The sequence below is a fragment of the Cupressus sempervirens genome, chromosome 6, assembly GCF_028749045.1.
Source record: "Cupressus sempervirens isolate cs-2001-9-10 chromosome 6, ASM2874904v1, whole genome shotgun sequence".
In the NCBI taxonomy this organism is placed as follows: domain Eukaryota; kingdom Viridiplantae; phylum Streptophyta; class Pinopsida; order Cupressales; family Cupressaceae; genus Cupressus; species Cupressus sempervirens.
The window spans coordinates 76,069,841-76,094,954 of NC_143123.1; the positions used below are offsets into that span (position 1 = coordinate 76,069,841).

The following is a 25,114-nucleotide window of genomic DNA, read 5'->3' on the forward strand; positions in this document are numbered from 1 at the left end:
TTACCAAGTTAGATTGTTGAGAAAGATGCAAAATTTAAGACATAGAGACATGACTGTAAAGGAGTATACTAAGGAATTCTATAGATTGGACATCAAATATGGACATGTGGATGATGATGTTGAGAAAATTACAAGGTACATAAATGGATTGAGATTTGGAATTCAAGATGAGATGAGTTTTTTGAAATTGGAAAGTGTGGAGGAAGTCTACCAATATGCCTTGAAAGCTGAGGAGATCTTGACAAAGAAGCATGAGTAAAGACAAAGAGGTAGAGGTGGTAGATTCCATAGAGGAAGAGGTAGATCTTATGGAGAAGGTGATAGATCTAAAAATTCTATGCAAGATAAGGGAAAATTTGAATGGAAGAATGATGACAAAGGCAAGATTGAGTGGAAAGGTGGTGATTCTTACCGAGGAGGTGTTGATTCTTATTGAGGAAGAGGCAACTCTTATTCTAGAGGTGGATTTCATGGTAATTATTTCAGATGTGGTAAAGAAGGGCATGGATCCTTTGAATGTAGATCCTCTGAAAGTGGGCAAGGTAACATAAATGTTGTGATTCAAGGAGATCCCAAGGATTCACCAGGTAGACCTAAGGCTGGAGAAAATATGATGGTGAGAAGAACCTTATGTAATAAGGGAAGTGATGAGGAATTTGTCCCAAGAAGAAGTCTTTTCAAAACAAGATGTAAGGTAGTTTGAAAATGTTGCAAGGTAATCATTGAGAGTGGAAGTTTGACAAATTTGGCATCAGAAGAGCTGGTTAAAAATTTGACATTAGTTTGATGAAGTTCTATGTGATATTATGCCTATAGATTATTGTCATATTTTGTTGGGTAGACCTTGGCAATATGATAGATATTCTATACATGATGGAAGATTGAACCAATATACTCTTTGGGTGAATGGGAAGAAGCAAATATTGCTACCTTTAATTGAAAATCCAGATGAGGTTAATTGTACTACTATGAAAATTTGCATGGTCAATGGGAAACAATTTGAAAAAAAAATGAAAAGGAACCAAGTTTATTTTTCTATAATTCCTAAAGGACTAAGTTTTGGTAGTAATGATCGAGCAACGGAAGTTGATAATGATCGAGTGAAAAAAAAACTGGTAGAGGCCGAGTACTAGTAGAAATTGAAAATTTGTTGAATGAGTATAAAGATATTATTGCACAGGATATACTTGATGGTTTACCACTAGTAACAAGTATAATTCATTGTATGGATCTAATTCATGGAGCTAGTTTTCTGAATAAAGCACCATATAGATTCACACCTATAGAGAATGAGGAACTTAACAGGCAAGTGCATGAGTTATTGTAGAAAGGTTTGATTAGAGAAAGTTTGAATCCATGTGTTGTACCTATTGTATTGGAACCTAAAAAGAATGGAGAATGTGTACTGATTCCAGAGTTATTAACAAGATCACAATAAAATATAGGTTTCCTATGTTGAGGATGGATGACATAATGAATTGTTTGAGTGGAGTAAAGTATTTTACCAAGATTGATTTAAAGAGTGGTTATCATCAAATCAAAATTAGAGAAGGTGATGAGTGGAAGATTGCTTTCAAGACAAAAGATGGTTTGTATGAATGGCTGGTTATGCCTTTTTGTTTGACTAATGCACCTAGTACTTTCATGAGGTTAACGAATGAAGTTTTGAAAAAAATTCTTGGGTAAGTTTGTGATCATTTATTTGGATGACATTTTGATATTTAGTAAGACTAGGAAGAAGATATTGAGCATGTTAGAAAAGTATTGCAGAGATTGAAAGAGGAAAAGTTGATAATTAATCTAAAGAAGTGTTCTTTTATGCAAGAGGAGATTGTGTATTTGGGATTTGTGATTTTAGCAGATGGTTTAAGCATGGATCCTGAGAAGGTTAAATCAATTTTGGAATGGCCTACACCTGAGAATGTGGGTGAGGTAAGATAATTTCATGGTTTGGCTAGTTTTTAAAGAAAATTTATAAGGAGTTTCAGTTCTATTTGTAACGATATGATCGAGACAATGAGAGGATATAAAAAGGAATTCAAGTGGACACATGGAGCTGATAAGAGCTTTGAAACTTTGAAACAAAAGGTTGCTGAGTTGCCTATATTGGCTTTGCTTGATTTTGATAAGATATTTCAAGTTGAATGTGATGCAAGTCGTAGTGCAATAGGAGCTATATTGAGTCAAGAAGGTATATTTGTTGCTTTCTTTAGTGAGAAGTTGAATGACGTTAAAAGAAAGTATCAAGAGTTTTATGCTATTGTTCAAGGTTTGAAGAAGTGGAGACATTATTTGATTCCTAAGGAGTTTGTGTTGTATATTGATCATAAAGCTTTATAGTACTTAGGAAGTCAACATAAATTGAATTAGAGACATATGAAGTCGGGTTGAGTATTTGCAGAATTTCACATTTTTTATCAAGCATAAGAGTGGAGTTACTAACAGAGTTGTTGATGCATTGAGTAAAAGACATTCTTTATTGACTAAGATGAAGGTTGAAGTTCTTGGTTTTGATGAAATGAAAGAGTTATATGATACTAACCCTAATTTTTCAGAGGCATGGAGAGAGTGTAGAGCACCAAATCTGATAGATCACTTAAGTATGTATGATGAGTATTTTACTCAAGAAGGTATGTTATTCAAAAAAGTTCAATTGTGTAGCCCTAGAAGTTCTATGAGAGTTAATTTGATTAAAGAAAAACATAGTGGTGGATTGGCTAGACATTTTAGAATTGATAAGGCATTAAGTTTGTTGAAGGAGAAGTATTACTAGCCACAAATGTATAAGGATGTTCAAAAATTCATAATGAGTTGTAGAGTTTGTCAAGTTGCAAAAGAAATAAGTTAAAATTGGTTTGTGTACACCTATTTCTATTCTTGAGAAACCCTGGAGTGACATTAGTATGGATTTTGTTCTTGGATTACCTAAGAAAAAAAAGGGGTATGATTCTATATTTGTTGTTGCGGATAAATTTTCTAAGATGGCTCATTTCATACCATGTAAGAAGACATCAGATGCTGAGCATGTTGCTGATCTTTTCTTTAAAGAGATTGTGAGATTGCATGGATTACCAAGCAGTAATATTTCTGATAGAGACAGTAAGTTTGTTGGTTATTTTTGAAAGACTTTGTGAAAGAAGATGGGTACTGAGTTGAGGTTTAGTTCTACATTCCATCCACAGATAGATGGACAAACAAAAGTTGTGAATAGAAGCTTGGGTAATTTGCTGAGATGTTTAGTTGGAGATAAGCCAAGTAATTGAGAGAAGGTATTAACACAAGCTAAGTTTGCATATAATAATTCTATGAATAGAAGCACATGGAAAAAACCTTTCGAGATTGTTACAAGAATGTAGTCTAGAGTATCAGATTTGAGGGATGTTGCTGGTGAAGAAAAGAGAAGTGCTACAGGGGAAGAATTTTTTGATTTTATGGAATCTTTGCATAAGGAAGTAAAGTTGAGGGTGGAATAAAGTAGTCAGAAGTATAAGGAGAATCCTGATAGGTCTAGAAGACATCATGTTTTTGGAGTTGGTGATGAGGTGATGGTTCATTTGAAGAGAGGAATATTTCCTAATGGAACATATAGTAAGTTGAAGATGAAGAAGTTTGGACCTTATAAGATCTTGAGGAAGTTTGACAGTGGTAATGCTTATGAAGTTGAGTTACCTGATGACATGGATATATCTCCTATATTCAATGTTGCTGATTTGTATAAGTATCATGAGTCAGATGATAAAGTTTTCGTATCAAATGATTTTCCTAAGAAGCCAATTGAAGAAGTTGAATAGGTATTGGATTAGAGCATTGGTAAAAGCACAAGAGGAAAAGATTACTATGAGTATTTGGTGAAGTGGAAGAATAGACCAATTGAAGATGCTGCATGGATTTCTCAATTTGAGTTGGATTCAGCTCCGGTTGTGACACTTGCATGATTTAGGAGAATCATTTCTTCCAACCTTGGTTGTCTAATGCAGGAGCATCCTAGGTTCCCTTCTAATCCTGAACTTTTTGTCCATTCTGCCACTTCCTATCAAGTTCCAATTATTGTCGAGTATCGATTGTTGTCAAGTTCTAGTTTTCAGTTGTTGTCAAGTTCCAGTTTCTAGTTTCTATCGAGTTCTAGTTGTTGTCGAGAGCCAGTTGCTTTTGAGTATTAGTTGCTACCAAGCTGTAGTTTCCAGTTGTTGTCAAATTCTAGTTTCTAGTTGCTGCTAAGTTCCAGTTGCTATGAGTTCCAGTTATTACCGAGTGCCAGTTGCTGTCGAGCTCCAGTTTCTAGTTGCTTCGAGTTCCAGTTGCTGTCGATTTATCTAGTATGTGTCGAGTTATCTAGTATTGACTGAGTGTTCATGTACCGAGTGAGTTTTCTATTTATTGATGCTTGGTTCCTTCTTTAGCCGAGTTGTCTGTGTTTTGGTTCTTAGTGGGAGCTGACTTATGTATTTAATTATGATCACGAGTTTAATGATAGGATCTTGTTTAGGGATGAGTGTTGACCATTTGGGGTCAACCTTTCTTTGATGTAATGTTTTAGAATCTTCTATAAGCCATTTTGGAAAGTATAAATAGAGTGCTTAGGCCTAGGTTAAAAGAAAAGGGAGAGGGTTTTGGAAGTGGAATGCATGTGTCTGGAAATGCAAATTAGAAGCTAGATCATGGATCTAGAAGTTGTATTTTGTATTTGGCTATAACCTAGAAGGCCTTACAGCTGGGCATGTATGTTGATTACTTGATGAATCAATAAAGTTTTTTGTTCTCTCTCCTTAGTGTTGTTCTTTGTTGTTTGCTTCCATTGTGTTAACTCTACAAGGTGGTTGGGATAGCTGGGTGTGCCTTGGTCCTAGTTATTTCCTCCCTCCTTGCATTAGATAACTATTGACCCCTTAAGTTTAAGGAACTCAATAATGAAACAATAATATGAAATTCAACCAGAATAGATTTCATATGGTTTCCTATGAACCTAGGTCAATTTGGATTGAGAAATCAACCTATCCTCTATGTTGATATGACAAAACCATGAGAGCTTGTGCTTAGGAATCCTTTGAGAATCCTTGTGAGGAGAACTACGTGTAAATTTGAAATGATTGGAAGTGAGAACATAGGTGAAACTTGGATGAAAGCTACCATCGTGACCTCAAGTTCATAGGGGAGGGTTTGGGGGAGATAAAAATAGGGATTGGACTTTTCCTTGTGCAACCTTTACTATTTAGAAAGCTTCATATGACAACAAAAGAAGTTATAAATGGTTACAAAAGAGTTAAGAAAACCTAAAAGCTATATTTAGTATATGATGATCTTGAATATAAATTAAAAAAGAAATAAATTAGGCTGATTTACTTAGTCTCAATATCTATGTAAGGTTACATATTGAGTGAAGACCATAAAGCATTGGTTATATGTAATTTTTAAGTGTTTGAGAAGTTTAACCATAGAATTAAAATAATCTTTGTATGACGTCCCAAATCATTCAGATATGATATATGAGTGTTCTAGATTAAGAGCCTCTTTTCTACTTATAATGCTCATCATGATACAAGAGATGGATTTTACAAATACAAAAGGGTTAAAGGCCCCATGAGGTTATAGATATAGTTTGTGCACCTCATTTCATAGGCCAACCTTCTCCATCTAAGGTGACCACCAATGGAAATCCTATGGATATCTTAGAGATAAGCTTATCCATGATCGTTATTAGTAGTAGTTAAGGAGCATATGACACTGCGAGACTACTAGTTGTTGGCCCCATGGATTACATGGAAGAGAGTTACAATGATGAATAGGTAGGTGATAACCTCATAGTAGGATTTTAGACATATATTGAAATGGAAATGGTATACTTCGCTATGTTGGGTTGAGGAAAGACCCTTGGTGTAGTATGGAATGTGCACCAAATACTCTTCCAAAGCATCCATTGGTTTAAAATACTAGAGAAAGGAATATGACCCATGATGTAGTGTGTAATGCACCAACATTCCCTCTTATGTGGATGCCCTATGGATGAGGGATGGTAAAAAATTGGATATAGTCCAATCACTATGCTATTTATGACCTATGTATGAGCTAGTAACCATGGTCTTTGTGATTCATGGACAAGCCAATAACTATGTTATTGTGGTTCACTTATGAGCTTCTCACAATTGTCTTTATGGTCTAGGCTAGATCTATTCACTATATATTTGATGTATGGTAAAGCTATCCAAATTAAGCACTTGTGATGTGTATGATCTCTTCCTTTATGTATATGTGACATATGCTCTACGTAATCATATGCGTGTAATTTATGATATTCCATATGCATATATCTAAGTTGGTACAACTAGTGGTTAGTAATGATGGGTATGGAACCAACATCTGATGACAATACATATATCTTTCATTTTGATAAGACTTAGCTAATAAGTTCACGTAATTAATTAGTATGTTTTAGATAGTGATCATATATCTCATAAAGAAGAGAGGGTAACCGCCTCTAAGTTCAAACTACTAAGCCTTAGACTTCCTACATGAAGATATGTAGGCAGGGTCATTAGGAGTGAACCCTTAATGCTTAGGTATGGGTCTAGGAGTGACCTCATTATGTAAGCTAAATACTATCATGTGTAAGCATATGGTGTGATATGGAGATGTTGTCTCTGGGATGAATGGAGAAGTTTTAAAATCGCCACATATATGTTAAATGGAAGATAAATGGTTGAAATAGTTAATGATTGATGTTAAATTTTAAAAATTAGTAATTGAGTACACTTGTTACAACTATATACTCGATGGTTTTAATCTTTATAGAATGATATATCTGTGATGATATTTTTCAATTAGATATGTTTCACAATACTATGAAAGATGGACCCGATAAAAAAATACTATGAGAGATGGAGAATTTATATGGTTTATTTCACATCATTTCATGTGGTATCTAGTGGTTAACTCATTTTACTCATTTCCTTAGATCATCTATGCTTTAAGTTTCTAGTCTTTCAAACATTAATGACCTTTCCTTTAAGGAATTGACTAAATCCTAAACTAAAGCACAAATCTTACCTAGGGGGCACTTGGAAGTTAAAAAAAAATTGTGTCCCCCTTGGTAAGGTTTATACTTTAGATTAGGTTTAGACATTTCCTTCCTTAAAAAACTCCCAGTGTTGTATCTATGCTATGTGATGTTAATGCACCTTTGGATGTCCACACTTCTACACATATGTAATATTGTGATATGGTTATTGCTATCATACTTCATTTCACTAAGAAACATCTCATAATTGATATGTGTCTTGGTCGAGGTTGACTTAGATAAAATTCACTATTAACTTAACCTCTCTCTGAATTTGCTAAGTGAGAAGATATAGCTTGTCTATTATCGAAGTGGATTGCTTTGATTTTTAGGTCTGGATTTGTGATTTCACCAAGTTGTTGGTTGTAGTTACTATTTTACTAAGGAACTTATTGAAACATGAAACTATAAGATAGTCTAGGTTGATGAAATAATAAATTAATGCTCATATTTGACCCTAAATAAGTGATTATGATCTATAATTTAAGTAACTTTTTCATTTTAAAACACTAAATATTATTTGATATGTAATTGTTGGTGCTTATTTTATTATTTGAGGAAAAAATAGAAAAGAAGTAACACATAGAAAAGATTACAAATCTTAATTTGAAAATTGTCAAAATTAAATAATAAATTAGCTACAAGACATCAAATAACTATTTGGTGTTTTACTATACCTTGTAGAATTACATACACGAAGTGCAAACTCTAATAAAACTTCTAGACTACAAAATAATTACATAAAATAACTCAAAATGACATACTTTCAAGACATCTTTCATATTCATAAAAGATGCTTTCAAGACATCTTTCATATTCATAAAAGATGCTTTCAAGACATCTTTCATATTCATAAAAGATATTCCAAGTCCCCTTAAAATTTTCAAAGTTATGATGATTTGAACAAATATCTATGCATGAAAATTTATATTTATTACAAATAAACCTACAAAAATCATGAAGTGAATTCAGTGATAAAAATTCTCTGTTACCATATTCCATTTTTATCAATTATTTTCTCCTCAAAATGATTGATCTAACAAGATTTTATAAATACAACACTCAAAAATCAATTGTAACTCATTTAAATTGTATGCTATTTTTTCTTTTACATGAATATTTTAGCATTTCACATATTTCCTTTTATCATCTTTTATGATATGTTATCAATATCTCCAATATGATGTTATTGCAAGGAAGCAGATGCTCATGTTAAAACTTTCTCATATCTTTATAACAACTATAGAAATAACAAAATAAAATAACATGCATTCCAAAAAAGACTGATTTATGTGGGGAAAACCCTTTTGGAAGGAAAATCTCTCTCTAAAAGCCATCTAATAAATATTCAGAAATCAACAACAAATTACAATATACTCATAGAGAAACCTTCTCTCAACACTATAACCAACTAGAGATCTAAAAATAAATGAAAAGATATAGGACTTGCATACACCCTCCTCCATCCCACACACCTAATATATGGGAGATACAATATAAGAAATCATCAAACAATATTACATAGGCTAAAAAACACTAGTAAAACCATACCCATCTTATCTCCAATCAAAGATGTTCTATGATGTGTCACACATCAACATGTGTAACTCCCTAATACAACTCATTTTATGTGTTCAATACATTTTCACATTTCTTATGTTAAGAGACCAAATTTCTTGAGGCAATAACTTTTGAACCGAGAGTTCAATTAAGAAAATGTTTAATGTGTTGGAAAGCTTGCAATGTGTTTTATCTCTTTTTAACTTTTGTTGTATTACTTTTGGGCAGTTTGTGTGATAATTTTTGCATCAATGTTTCAGATCATACTCTATGATCCATCATCAGGATGAAAGAGCTCAAGGAGAAATGCTATGCTATGCTATGCTAGTTAGCCACATTTTAACCTCCTAAATTATATTTGTGATTTTTTTAAACAATGTTAAAAAATGAGAACCTTAATATCTTTAAAACTAGACATGATCTTGCATCAATTTTTTTTACCTTAAACCTTTGGAGAAAGAATAGGAAAAATTTGTGTTCAAATGAAACTTTACTTAAAATTGTAACCACATATAAATGCAAGGTTGAGAGACTTTTCCCAAAAGTTATCCTTGCAAAATAACTTTTTAACTTCTCAAATTAAAACATTAAAATATCTTCTTATGTTTATTTTTTCTATGGTTTTGTGCATTTGCATGGAAATCAATGTGTCAAGTGTAGTTGTTTGGGAAGGATTTGTCATGTCTAGTTAGAGGTCATTTTCCAACAAAGCAAAGTATACTTCTACCTTTGATATTTTTCTCTAGGAAAATAATGTTCATTAAACTCTAAAATTATAATAGATGCAACTAAGGACTTGTGACATTGCTCGTAGTCAAATTCTCACCAAGTCCATTTTCTTTGCACCTTACAAGAGTGTAAGCCTTCACTATATTAGAAGTGAATTTTTCATGGGTATGGATATCACATTCACTTTATCATTAAACCTTTGCAATATTTTTTGAGCATCACCTTTGCAATATTAGAAGTCCCGGTGCTTCACCCTTGTGAGCATCACCTAGATCCAATGAGTGCTAAGTGTTCCATTTATTCTCATGAGAGACGGATTCATGTTGAATCACTACTCATGAAACATGGGTCATCGAGTTTGACTCAAAATCACACAGTTAAATCTTGATATTCACATCACAATTTGACTAGCTGTGGAAATCATCTCCTACTTATCAATTGATGAGCTTAAGGGGCTTTCTAATGAATGGTTCATAAGGCACAACACTTGGTGAAGGTTTTGCAAATGGGGTTGCAAGCTTTGGGTTTAACTATGGAGGAAACTCTGTAGTTAAGCGCGCTCAGGCTGGAGTAGTACTGGGATGGGTGACCTCCCGGGAAGTCCCGGTGCTTCACCCTTGTGAGCATCACCTAGATCCAATGAGTGCTAAGTGTTCCATTTATTCTCATGAGAGACGGATTCATGTTGAATCATTACTCATGAAACATGGGTCATCGAGTTTGACTCAAAATCACACAGTTAAATCCTGATATTCACATCACAATATTTTTTGAGGCAATTACAAGTTATGTTTAGATGGACAAAGGATCTTTATAGTGTATTTTGGACGATTTGGCATCCCATTAGCATTTTAAGTGTAATCTATGTCTTGTTCACTTGAGACTTGGATCTCCACAGATCTCAATTCTAAGTATTTTTCTTGTGGGAAAACACTTTGGAAGTGAAGAGAAGGTGTATATAAAAGTCAAGTTTTACATAAGATGTCAATGGGCCCTTGGTCTATTGGTGAAGTTGAATGGCTCACAAAGAGCCCACCAAGGATCAAGTCTTGTTGAGTGCAAGGCCCAAAGACATCGTAAGGGATGAGACTGAGATTATGCCCCGAACGAATTTGGCAGCATGGATGCTCCTTAGTCCTTGGCTCTTACTCAAAGAGGTTTCAGGCACTCGTGGGCCCATATCGGGTACCTAAAACTTGTTTGTGGATGCCCTCCATAAAAAAAAATAAAAAATAAAATTTACGTAAGACATTTTCACTAGGAAAAAGGGAGATGGTATCAACATGTTATAAGCAACATACGACTTGCTCGAACTAGAAATTTGACATACTTATTCTATTTAATTTAGATGGATAGTTGTTCACAATAAAAGGAAGGTGACTTTCACACTAATTCAATGTGATGCCATCATGAGGAAGGAATCATTGGGGAATTATGATGCCTAAAATATAGAACTCTCCAGAAAATCCAAGTCAGCTAGACTTTTGGAAAAAGTTATTATATTTAATTTAGATGGTTGTTGAAGCTTAGAAAATATGAATTGGACTTGTTGCCAAAGTGTAATGAAGATTAAAGTTCACATTATTAAGCATTTGAATTTTTCAAATTTGCTAAAAAAAAATCATATGATGTCAAGCTATGAAGAAAGTAAATTTAAGGGTCTTGTACCACATGTTCATGGTTAAAGTGATTAGTTTTGCAGGTCTACATCAATTTTGCATGAATAAAGCGGATACCTAATACACCATTCTACTTAGATAATTGTGATATTGGTTAAGGTGGCCAATTAATAGTCCTACACAGTTCAACTGTGTCTCACTAAAGTGTTGTTTATTTGAATCTACACCTCCTTTGTTGGTTGTGACGATTCATTTTGAATCCTATTTCAAGTTTCAAATATTATTTCACATGTTTTTTTTTTTTTTTGGGGTCAATTACACATGTAACTTGACCCCTAAATTTCAACATGAAAATTAATCCTAGACTCAAGCCAACTTACCTTGAACTAGCCATTATATCTTGATTCTTTATGGAAGGACAATAACCCCAGTTGAATACTTTATTAAGACAACTATTCATCACACATTTATGAAATACCATCTCAAAGAGCACGTTGTAGTTTGTGGCATTAGCATCTACATTCACAAAGACAAGTAGGGACTTAAGGTGAAATAAGGACATATGCATTCTATTGGACATGACTACAAACTCTACCATGATCCAATTAACCCAAGGACTTGACTAAGGTAGAAGTTGGTAAGTTTGTTGACTTTGCTTCCTAGATAAAAAGGTTCAACATTGCTTTCCAAAAACATTTCCTTAGATTAGTATAGACATACATTTATTAGTCCCTGCCTTATAAGGTAGGGAACTAATGTTTTTGTTTTACCCCCTGTCTATTTGTTTTTTTTTTTTTGTTTCAAGAATCATATCCTAAAGTTATGGGAACTAATGTTTTTGTTTTACCTCCTGTCTATTTTTTTTTTTTTTTTTCAAGAATCATATCCTAAAGTTATCCTAAAGTTTTAGTCTGTATATTTTAAAAATCATTTATCAGAAAGGAAAATCTTTTTCCTGATTGGCCAAGGACCATTTTCCTAGGCATAAATCTAAAGATAAGGATGCATTAAATGTTGTTATGAGAATTTATCAACGTCTGCTCTCATAAATGTCTTCTCATCAATGTTGCATAATTTAGAGCTGAACACGTGGCAGAGTTAGAAGACATAAAATCACAAATGTTGTGATGAAAAGACCACCCATGCCACGGGGGACTCAAATACTCCGCATTGCCAAAATCTGTACTGCAATTAAAATTAAAATAACAAGCACAATAGCATAAAAAAATGATCCATTCCTGCAAATAAAATTGGATTCATTTATGGATGGACCGTTCATTCCAGATGATCTTCGATTTTTGTACGTTTGTCAAATATTTCATCTTTTTCTGCATTATGTATTGGACTTGATTTTCATTGATAGCAAAAAGAAAGTGATGAAACATTTGTAAAATAAGATCATCAACGTTATAGTCAATCATGAAAATGCACGTTCACCATTTCCATCAATTCTAAATTCATATCCATTTTGCTAAAAGGAGGACTATCGATTTCTCCTAACCATTTAGAACTTTCAATGATTACATAAAAACCCTCTTTCATTTTATCATCTTTTTTGAGGAATTCTAGGAGTTATAATTTTTATAATACCACTTAGGCAATTATAAACAACTAGTCTTACCTCCTTATCCAAGTGTCTTGTCTGCCATATGTCATGCCTTTGATACAAATTTCCTCTACACACCAAACTTCCATAGAAATCCTCTTCAATTGCAAGCTTGACTCTCACCGTTGATACAAACCCTATCATCACTGACGACCGTTGATCTCCCATGTGGTTTCAAGAAAAAATAATTTTCCTATCTTCATCCAAATTTTGACAATATTAATTTAATGGAATAAAAGAAAAGTTAAAGGATGGAAAGATAATTTCAATAAAGAGGTAGAAACTTCCTTCTACAGGTAATTACTTTAATAATATTATTATTTCATAATTTACTTGGCTTAAGAAATTCTGCATGGACTTGGATGAGTAAAATTAAAATTTGGTAATGTTATCACCTTCAAGCGCATAATTCTATAATAATAATAAATACATTCTTGCATATTTCTTTTGGCTTGTTTGAGAAGATTTGAAAATTATATAATCTAGTGAGATTTTTATAAGTGTGATTCCTATGTCATTATTTTTTAACTAGCTTATATATATATATATATATATATATATATATATATATATATATATATATATATATATATATATATATATATATATATATATATATATATATATATATATATATATATATATATAAATATAATAAGCCAAGAGATATCCTTCTCGAGGTGCCTATTGCACTGAGTGAGGTTATGAAATTAGGCGCCTCGAGAAGGATATCTCTCGGCTTATTATATATATATATATATATATATATATATATATATATATATATATATATATATATATATATATATATATATATATATATATATATATATATATATATATATATATATATAAAAGCTAGTAGCACTTGCGGTGCAAAATGAAAGACATTATTTTTTAAATTATAATTTGTTATAGTTAATATATTATGAAAATTTTAATTAATAAATATTTAATATTATTATGATTTAGTATAAGTTTTATATATTAATTTTTAAAGGAGAATCTAAAATTATAATTTATTAAAGGAGAATCTAAAATTATAATTTTAAAGGAGAATCTAAAATTATATTATTAAAGGAGAATGTAAAATTATAATATATATAATTTTAGATTCTCCTTTAAAAAATTTCATAAACTTTATATTGAGCTCATCAGAGAGAGTGTGCTTCTTGAAATTTACTGTTGGGACAATAGATTCCCTTTGAAAATAATAAATGTATTACCACATGTATAATAATTAATAAAATTAAAATATTCTTTAAGTAATTAAAATTAAATTTAGAATTGAAATTAGTCTCTCTCCCTCTCTCCATGTTTATCTATTCTCTCATTTTCTCTCTCCCTCTCCCACTCCTTCTCCCTCCCTCTCCCTCTTTCTCCCTCTTCCTCTCACTCTCAGTCTTGTGTTTCACCCTCTTCCTCTTCTCACACTATCTCATCTTCTCTCTCCCACACATATCTATCTCCCTAATTTATCACTTTAATGCTCTCCCCTCCCTCCTCTCACAATATCTCTCTCTCTCTCTCTCTCTCTCTCTCTCTCTCTCTCTCTCTCTCTCTCTCTCTCTCTCTCTCTCTACTCCATCTCTTCTATTTCCCACCCCCTCTTACCCTTCTACTACTCTCCCTCATAGAGTCATCTCTCTCTCTCTCTCTCTCTCTCTCTCTCTCTCTCTCTCTCCCTCCCTCCCTCCCTCTCTCTCCCTATATCCCATTCTCTCTCTCACACACACACATCTCCCCTCCCTTATGCCTCTTTGTCTCTAAAACTCTCTCTCTATGGCTAGCTCATTCTCTTGCCCTCTCCCTCTTCTCTCCCCTATCTCTCTCTATCTCTTTCATCCCCTTCTATTATTACAACCCACTCTCATTGCCTCATGTTTCTTTACCTCTCACAATCTCTCTTGGTTTCTACTTCATGTCTTACCCTCATCTCCTTGTATCATTTTTTTTTCTATCTACCCCCATCTCTTTCCCTATCACAATTGTCCCTTTCTATCTCATCTCCATGTATCATATCCATATCTTCAACTTCCTCATAGCATTTCCCCCCTAATTACCATATACATTTTTATCATAATCATCTCTCTCTCTCTCTCTCTCTCCCTCTCTCCCTCTCTCTCTCTCTCTCTCTCTCTCTCTCTCTCTCTCTCTCTTCTCACACTCTCTCTCTCAGTTTCTCTCTCTCCCACACATATCTATCTCCCCTTCTTACAACATCTTCTTGTGCTCTCTCTCTCTCTCTCTCTCTCTCTGCCATTTCCTACCACTTCTTACCCTCTCCTTCTCCTACTCTCCCTCGCACATGGCCCCCTCTCTCTCTCCCTCCCTCCCTCCCTCCCTCCCATGTGTCACCCTCTCCCTCTTCTCACATTCTCTCATTTTCTGTCTCTCCCACACATATCTATCTCCCTAATTTATTAGTTTTATGCTTTCCCCTACCTCCTCTCACAATATCTTCATGTGCTCTCTCTCTCTCTCTCTCTCTCTCTCTCTCTCTCTCTCTCTCTCTCTCTCTCTCTCTCTCCCTCTCCCTCTCGTATGTCACCCTCTCCCTCTTCTCACACTCTCTCATTTTCTCTCTCGCAAAAATATTTATCTCCCTAATTTATCACTTTAATGCTCTCCCCTCCCTTCTCTCATAATATCTTCCAGGGGTCACTCTCTCTCTCTCACTCTCACACACACACACACACACACACACACACACACATTCTTATCACATAATATTTCTCTCTCAAATGCATGTCTCGTACCTTATATCACCTTATCTCACTCTCTTTCATGCATGTCTCTTCCCTCATTTTCTTTATCTCTCAATTTTTCTCTCTATGTCTACCTCATGTTTCTATCACCCTCTCTCATAGTTTCTACTTCATATTTCACCCTTTTCCCCTTGTGTCACATGTCACAGGCTCTTTTTCAAAATTGATTACATGTATATGCTTTGAATTTATTTATAAAACTTAATTTTATTTGTATACTCAAATTTTATTTCAAAGCATTCTATTAACATTCAAAATTTATCATTACTTCTAAACCTTTGTTTAAGTTTATCTTTATAGGTTTAGAATGGTTTGACTACATTCTAAGGTTTGTCCAAATTTATAAATTTCAACCTTAGTTATAATTTTTTATGTAATATCTAACTCTTTTTTTCCAATTTTTTAAAATAATTAAATATTTATAAAAACTAAATCTTAAAATTTAAAAATTAATTGATTATAGTACATATTAAGTGGTGTCAATGATTGACTTAAATAATAAATAAATTATGTCAACTTAAACATACTAAAAGATCTTGTATGTAAAGATTTCTAAAATAAAATAATATAATGCTTTAAAATTTTTTAGCTTAGAAACTATTTCATAAAAAATATTTTGCAATTTATTGTTAGAATCTGATAAGATTAATAACCCAGAAAACTAGTGCAAAGAGTAAATATCTAAACTATGAATGCAAATGATACAAAATCAAAATGACATCATAGAGTTAGTCTCCAAGAGAGTAATGCAAATGCTGGAAGCAAAATAGCATTAAGAGGATGCAAAAAAAAGAGATACAAATACAAGCCAGGTAGCATGCTTATATAGGCTAAGAAGAGGGAGGAGGTGGCAACACCAACCAATGAGGAGCAACCATCTATCGAACTAAAAATAGCAAAGTATCTTCCCAAGATAGCTAATGGATGCTCACATGTAGGAAGGTGACACCTCACAACCATTCACCTAATAAGACATGCTTTATTAACCTAAGCGAGATTATTAAAAGTGTAGGAAAAACCTATCAAAATAGGAAAAATAAAAAACTACACTAACACCCCCCATAAGCGAAGCTTAGGTGGATGTAGAAATGGGTCTCGGCAAGTCAAGCCTGATGAGGTACCCATGTACATAAAATTCCCCCAAAAGAGAGAGAAAAGAGACTCCCCAAAGAAAATTAGGACTCCAAGTGAGAGGAAGAGGCCCCCCCAAAAGATGAAGCATCCCGCACCTCCAGCAAAGCTTGCAAATTTTGTCCGGTTGATCCACTTACATCGAACAAGTTTTCTTCCCTAAGGAAAAGGGACAAGATCCCAAGTGTGGTTCCTCATCAAGGAACTATACTCTTCCTGCATAGCTGTATCCCACTCAAAAATACCAGAAGCTTCATGAAAGGACTGTGGATTTGAGGCAGTAGCAATGAAGATATGTAGAGCATCTTAGAATTGTAAATGAGTCTGCTTGGTGTCTGATGGATCCCCAACCCAATCACCTGCAAACTGCAAGGTCTGTCTAGCCCAAAGTGGACCAAAAGATGGAGAATCTAGAGGAGAATCATCAACCTATGAATAATGACTAGGAGAGGAAGGAGGCGAGTCCTCTGAATCACTCTCTGCATCAAAAGTGGAGGTAGAAGACTGCTCAAGTGAATCTGACCCATCATGTATTCCAAGTGACTCCAATGTCAAAGTAGAAGGCAACCCTGTGACCATGCTCTGTTGGTTAAGCTGATGCAAGTAGTGGAAGTTAAGATGGCCAAACTGCTCATGCCATAATCTGCTCACATCATTAGAGTGAATGAGTGAAACAGTCAAAGGAGGATCAGGAACAAAGTGAGAAAACATATAGAGTCGTGATTGATGATCTGCTCTCCCAACTGCAACTGTAGAATCATTGTGCAACTCACATATCTCCACTGAATCAGGAGTGAACTCAACCCGCTTGCCTAAACCTGTGTGAGTGATCTGGTATACCGATAGGAGATTAGTTGACAATGAGGGTACACAAGGAACATCATGGAATGTGCCAACCCCCACATCAACAGACCCTCTCCCACACACCTCAACAGGAGTGTTATCACCCATCAAAATAGAAGGCATAGTACACGGCTCCAAGGATGCAAGTTCTTCCTTAGATGAAGCCATGTGGTGTGAAGCACCCGAATCAAGAACCCAAGTGGATGGTGAGGAAGCAACTGCAAAAAGGGCCTTGCCCTTTCCTTTCCCCTTGCTGTTTTCTTTTTCTTTGTTAGACCCTTCATTAGAACTTTGTTTGATAGACTCAGGAACACTGATATTATTCTTCTCAAGAATGTATGTCAAGTGATCAAGTTGTTTCTGCAAACATTTATGTTCATCATGACCAGGTCTTTTACAATAGGCACATTTGACCTTTTCTTTCTTAGGCTTATTGCCCTTGGAAGATGGTGTATCAATAGTTGCTTTTGAAGAAATCGATATCTAATCCTTCTTCTCCTCGCTATTCTTTTGTTTCTTATCCTTACTATTGTTGTTACTACTTTGTCCTTGTTGTTCTTTTGTGCCTTGGTTGGCAGCCAAGGCATGTGACTTAGAGGACTTAAGAATGCCCATCTGGATTAGCTTGTTCTGTTCTCGAGTGAGATTGACAGCAAAATCATCTAAAGATGGCATGGTGAATTGAGTACCAAGTGCACCCTTAGTAGCATAGAAGGTAGAGACAAACACAAAATATTCTGAACTTAGCTTAGAGAGAATACTAAGAATCAGTTGTTCATCTTTCTTTTCAATTCCACATTGTTTTAACTGCAGCCTTAGTGATTTCAATTTGGTGAAGAAATCTTGGATTGTGTTGAAATTGCCTGGACTCAAACTAAGTAATTCATTTTCCAACATATGACCTCTCATTGGATCTTGTGTGCCAAATAGTGTTTCTAGCTTTGTCCATACTTCATTTGGTGTATCCAAAGACTCAATGTGAAATAGAAAGTCAGGAGAAAAAGACAAACACAATGTTCCAAATGCCTCATCACATTTGTTAAACCACTTAGGCTTATCTTCATCTTTAGCAGGTTCAGTTTCAAGTCCCATAGTTATCCTATTTAATCCAGCTTTCCTTAAGTGAATTGTCATGGGTGATTTCCACTCAAAGTAATTGTATAGAGTTAGGATGGGCATATTTGTTTGATCCATGATGAAGAAATGCAAAGAAATGCTAAAAAGAAGAGAACCCAGCCACGACAATGCCCCCCCCCCCCCCCCCCCCTTTTTACTCAATCAAAGAACCCCCCCCAAAGAAATATGATTTGGCACTTTATTTTAGTGCATTTACAACTACAACTAGAAAGAGATACTTAGTAGTCTTGATTTCAATGCATTACAAACCCTCATGAAGAGCATATGCTAAAAGTAAAACTTGGGCACAATAATCAAAGAAACAAACAGCACCACTACGATCTACTCGAAAAATCATGCACTTTCAAAAAAAGAATCACCTCGATACGAGGTCGTATGAGAAAGTTATGATCCTCCGAAGTTTCCAAAACGAGAACTGTGCACAATCACGGCTGAGAATCTGCAATTTCTGAAGAATTCATGCATGAAAATCAAAAAATAACTCGACTAGTGGATAGAGCACAAAAAAATAGCCAAGTTCATAACAAGAATCATCAAAATCGGAGTCTGTATGAGCAAGAACGAGACATTTGAAAACTACATTCAAATCTGCGGCTGCCAACGGAGAGGGGTATGGCTGTAGCTTTGCATGCTCGATTCTGAAAAATATACAGCTTGCATGCAAAATCTAAAAGATACCCAGATGGTTTTTCGGGGCTGCGAACAAAACTCAGAAAGCGTTTTTCTTGCTGATGAACAAAAGATGTTGTTGTAGTGTAAATCAGACGCCTTTAACAGTAAAAAACGGCTCCAAAAATCAGAAAACGACCCCAACAACCAAAATATGACATGCAAATGCTGGATCAGCTTCTTAAGTCCATCAATGGCATGCTGGAACCTCCAAAACTGATTGAAAACTCCAAATATGCAAGTTGGTTGTCAGATTTGAGATTGAAACCCTAGAGAAAAACTGTTTTTATCAAAACTTTTCTGATTCTCAAGATCATCCAAAGATGCAAGAGAAGAGCATACTTCGTTTTTCAAAAAACTACAATAAAGTTTATTTGCCCCCCCCCGAATCTCTCAAATAAGGAAACTAAAATCTACTCTTGCACATAGAAAAGCTCTGATACCATGTTAGAATCTGATAAGATTAATAACCCAGAAAACTAGTGCAAAGAGTAAATATCTAAACTATGAATGCAAATGATACAAAATCAAAATAGCATCATAGAGTTAGTCTCCAAGAGAGTAATGCAAATGCTGGAAGCAAAATAACATTAAGAGGATGCAAAACAAGAGATACAAATACAAGCTAGGTAGCATGCTTATATAGGCTAAGAAGAGGGAGGAGGTGGCAACACCAACCAATGAGGAGCAACCATCTATCAGACTAAAGATAGCAAAGTATCTTCCCAAGATAGCTAATGGATGCTCACATGTAGGAAGGTGACACCTCACAACCATTCACCTAATAAGACATGCTTTATTAACCTAAGCGAGATTATTAAAAGTGTAGGAAAAACCTATCAAAATAGGAAAAATAAAAAACTACACTAACATTTATTACCAAAAAGAACATTTGAAAATTCTTGACAACTATTTAAAAATGCTTAATTCAAGTAGTTTAATGCTTGGTTTGGTTCATAATATAATAATTATAATCATGTCAGCTTCTATTAAAACTCTTATAAATTCTAATTCCAATAGTTTATAGTTAAGGATATCTTATAGTTATAGTTAAGGATATCTGTAGTTATAGTTATTTATGATCTTTGGTAAAAGAAACACCAAATTTTAACTGCTTTTAATATGAAAAAACTTTTCAATTCACTCTAGTACTGTTATCATCGAAGATAAATCAAAACTATAATTTTTGAGATCATCTTCATAGAAAAAATTGGAAAAAAAAACTTTCAAGCCAAAATATTCTATGTACATTTAATTTGATATTTGATTTTTAAACAATACCACAAGTAGAAAAGCTTTAAAAAATGACAATACCAGAAAACATGGTGGTAGCAAGTCAGAGTGTGTGATTCCTTCACCACAGACCAAGGATCAAAACTCGGGCCACACATCATCTATTGTTCATTTAAGCCCTAAAACTTGCCATCGCTTGCTATTGTTCAATGGAAATCATTCTTTCATAATTTGCAAATGCTTCTGATCATTATTAGGGCCTAAGATATGATAAACCGCAAGGACATCGATTAAACAATTATTGTACACCATAAATAGCGGTAGGTCAGCGGATAGAAGGTTAACAGTCTTCCAATATAGGAGAGCCAATAGGTACCATGCAAGCGATCTAAAGTTTTCCTCAATATGGTGGTTCCTATGCATAATTAAGCTCACGCTATAGACCATGGCGGCTGCAGCGATCAAAATGTACGTCTAGTATATTTTTGAGTCTGGATCGATACGATTTTGTGGATAGTCAATGACCGACCTGTGGATTTGTCCATAGTAATATTCATTCTGTCCATTTGGATTTGCACCGTCGAGTGCTTCCATGTCTCCATAAATTGACATATGTTACAAAAGACCTTTTTTCCATCCTTTCCACAAAGTTTAGAAGAAGAAATTTCAGATCTTTAATTGTAACTACCATTTTTATGGAATTAGGTCTATATGGAAATTGACAGCATAATATCAATTTGGTAAAAGTAACACCCTCTTTAGTAGTGCTAGGTAAAAGTAATGCATATTGTAACGACCACCGTTTTGAATTTAATATGCACTGCCATTACACATTGTCTATTTAATATTCCAATCTACTTAACTCACAACTCTCAATTAACGTTCAAATGAACGTCAATTTTTTAAAAATGTCTAAATGTTTACATTGATGAATGCTCCCACTGTAGAAAGCCTCTCGGCTTAACTAGACATTCTTTGTTGCCAATTTTTTTCCAATTTATACATTCTCATCATGCTTTCTAATGGAGTTGGAATTTGTAAAATATTATTTTATTAAAACCTCGAAGCTTTTTGTGATAAAATAAAATGTATTCAAATTTTAAATTTCTTCTCATTTCAAGTTTAATATATATCATTATACAATAAATTTATTGATTGGAAAATACATATATCTAGATTTTGTGCAATAGAAAAAATATGCTTAACTAAATAATTTTAATTGGGACCTAGATGTTATAAAATATCTTATTACATATCTCTGAGTGTGGTTGTGAGTTTCAATGGGAGAGAGAGTGATAATCCTTGTCAATTGATGTAAACATATAGAAGGGTAGATATGATTTTTTTTACTTATGATTTTGGAGAGAGAGATAATTGTATGAATTGAATAAATAAGTTCAATTAAACAGTAATTAAATTAATTGCAATAATTGAGTTAAAATTAGACGAAGTTTTACAACTTAATTGCTTTTGTAATTAATTCAAAATTTAAAATAACATCTAAACATAAATATTAATTTATTTTCTTTAGAAATCATTTATATTATTATTGATGTCTTCGATTTTTCATCATTACATTATCAAAATCAAATTAATCAATACACTTATTAATTAATTCACATTACATTTTTAACATTGCTATATTACATTAATTCATCATTGTTACCTTAACTTCCTCAAAATTACTTAATACCGAATAATTTATCTCTTCTTGCAATTATATTTAATACTTTATACTATTAAAAAAAGCGTAATATATTCCAACTATAACATAAGGCAGGGACTCAAGCTCTCCTAGAGCTCTTGTTAAGAAATCAAATAGTATATTCAAGGTCACATTTTTTTAAATTCAAGTATTTAGTTGTGAGATTGAACCCCAAAAAACAATCCCTTGGAATGAAATTTCAATAGATCTTATTGTCAATCAAAGGTTGTAGCAAAATACCCATCACTTCATAAGTATACATATCTTTCAATGTCAATTTAATAATAATTTATGCTCATATTTTATAATTTTAAAGGTAGGTTAGTTTTGCTTGATCAAGCTAAATCATCGTAAAAAATAATAGTCTAGAGGGGCATATTCTAAAGTTAATCGAGCACCAAAAACATCAAAAATTAAAAAAGTTTCTTAAATTCATTCTATCCAAAAAAAACTAGTCTCCTGTAGTAGTCAACATATGATTGTTAAATAAATGAACTAAATCAATATATGTTTCAAAATCAAGCACACACAATAAAATAAAAAACCAATGAAATTCAAACACACCTCTAATGTAAACATAAACTTCCAATCAAACCACAATAAAATCAACAATAGATAGAAATAACACACAAAGAATTTACATGTAAGAGAATACTCCCTCTCTATTATTAGTCTTGCAAGAAAGAAACAAATAATTCACATTTAGAGAGCAAACACTTTGAATAGATGAGAAATTAAATAACACACAAAGAATTCACATCGAACTCACATCTAAGAGAATGCTCCCCCCTTTATATCATTAGTCTTCTAAGGAAAAAAAAACCAAATAATCCACATTTAAGAGAATTTTATTTCTCTTTTCTCTGTTTAACAGTTTTTACTCCCCTTCTTGGGGAAGGGCTTTTCCTTTGCTAGCCTTCTTCAAACTCTGGTGTCTTTTTAGAGGTGATATTTGACGGTTTCTTCCTCTACTAAGCTTTAAAACTTTACCAAAATATTTTCCTCAAATACTCATTTTAAAATCATTTGTACCTACCTAAAACTTACAAATTTAACAACTGAAAATTTAAAAAAAAACTCAGAAACTATTAACAACATTTAATACGAATTGATGAAATCAGACTAAAATTCTGCACATTTGCTCCATTTTTACGAGTCCAAAATTCCTTCCATTAGGAAAAATGCATACACAGAGATTATGACCGACTGGTGCCTGTACTTCAGACTAAAAAAAGAAAGGAAAAACTACAGGTAATGCTCAGACAAAATTTCACAAACCACGAGCCCAAAAATAAGAAACAGCCCGCTATCAACGCTGAAATCAAATTATTTAAAACCCTCAGATCGGCAGCGCACCAGAAACCCCAAAACTCACATAATCTCAGCAGCAGCGGCGGAAGAAGAGGCACAGCGATTGGAAGAAAAAGAAAGCTGATATGGTGGCGCATCGGTAGCTAGCCACTGATTAACAGGGAAGTTTTGCTGGTCACAAGAAATGTGAGGCCCAGTTGAGGTGACCTCCACATAATTACAGTACCATCCGTGGTGTGAACCCGTGCCATCAGAGAGAAGATCAATGCTGCAGATCGGGCCATTAAGGCAAGCTCCCCGCCCGCTGAAAATGTCCAGATTTCCCATCTCGAAGTAGTCGTAATTCTGCCCCATGAGACCGCCCCATGCGACCAAATCGCTTACCAAAACCTTGGCGCCGTTCGCGTCGCCCAGGGCAAGGCTTATGTTGGAGTCGGTCCCGGCCTTGAAGATGCTCCCTGTGCGGATGTACACGCTGTAAACGCAGGTCTGCGCCTGCACAAAAAAGAAACGACTGTAATCTTTGAAAAACCCCATAGTTGAAACCCTACAGATAAATTATGAAAATAGAACCACTGGAAACCCTAATCTGAAAACTGACACCCTGGAAACCATAAATCTACAGAGAAAATATGAAGATTTAAACACTGAAACCTCTAACGTAGAGAGTAAATATGAAAATTAAAACCCTAACCTTCAGATAAGAAACGTGAAAATAGACGTTGCTACAGATTAAAAGAACGTAAATACTTGCAAAAGCAAAATAAATAGAGAGAAATTATGGCGACTGCAGTGAACATTGAAGTTGCTAAAAATTAAATACGAAAACTGAAACCCTGAAAAAACTCATCCTAGAGAAAATATGAAAATCAAAACCCTGAAAACCCTAACTAGGGAGAAAATATGAAAACTGAAACCATAAAAAAATGTTAAATTGAAGTTGCTACAGATTAAATGAAAGTAGACACTTGCAAAAGGAAACTAAATTGGGGGAAATTATGGAGATTGCAGTGGTTACATTATCAGATCCGTGTGCTGCAATGGCGGCCACTGCGAGGAACAATGCAAAGCCTAAAGCTGTGGCTTTAGAGGCCATTTTGATGTTCATTTCTGTACAACAGAGATCTTGTGAGGATTGAATTTAATAGGAAATGAGATCTGCCAAACCAGGGGTTGTGTTAAGATTAGGATGAACAGGTTTTCTTTGTACAGATCGTTTCGAAAGAGTAGGATTTGGCATCATTATTTTGAGCGTTGTTATGATAAGATTGCACATTCAGCTGAAGATTCTTCGCAGTTGGTGATGACAAATTTTGGCTCCACTTTCAATGCCAACATAACATGGGGGAACGTTATAATTTAACGTACACTTCTTGAAAACACTGTATCTCAGGCGACACATGATTATTGCAAAATAAATCAAACGACAAAACGAATTATATATATTTTAAAATATTTTGAATAGGTATCATACTTAAAATTGGGTATATCGTCCGATAAGTTTTTGTCTACTGGTGAAAGAAGTTGAATGGACACCGTTTCCGTCTAAAAGTCATTCTCTACCCTCTAGAAACAGAGATCAATTTATTTCTAAATTTAATGTTTAGTGCTGTCATGGTAGGAATACTTATGCATTGATAATATGATATTAATACTGATCAATCAAATCAAAGATTTAAAAGATTATATGAAATTTCAAATGTTTATATCTTTTTTTAATTTTTCATTATATTATAAATCACATTTTTCATT

General features: G+C 33.9%; 1 protein-coding gene across 1 annotated transcript; it reads right to left on the reverse strand.

Annotated features, from left to right (window-relative positions):
• Window positions 1-23,197: 23,197 nt before the first annotated feature.
• On the reverse strand, window positions 23,198-24,773 carry LOC149551236 (PLAT domain-containing protein 3-like). Its single transcript, XM_089786795.1, has 2 exons — window positions 24,381-24,773; window positions 23,198-23,857 (listed from the first exon to the last, which is right to left on the reverse strand). The coding sequence occupies exons 1-2, from the start codon at window positions 24,468-24,470 to the stop codon at window positions 23,423-23,425; spliced, it is 525 nt and encodes a 174-aa protein (XP_089642921.1). The 5' UTR covers window positions 24,471-24,773; the 3' UTR covers window positions 23,198-23,422.
• Between the last annotated feature and the right edge of the window lie 341 nt (window positions 24,774-25,114).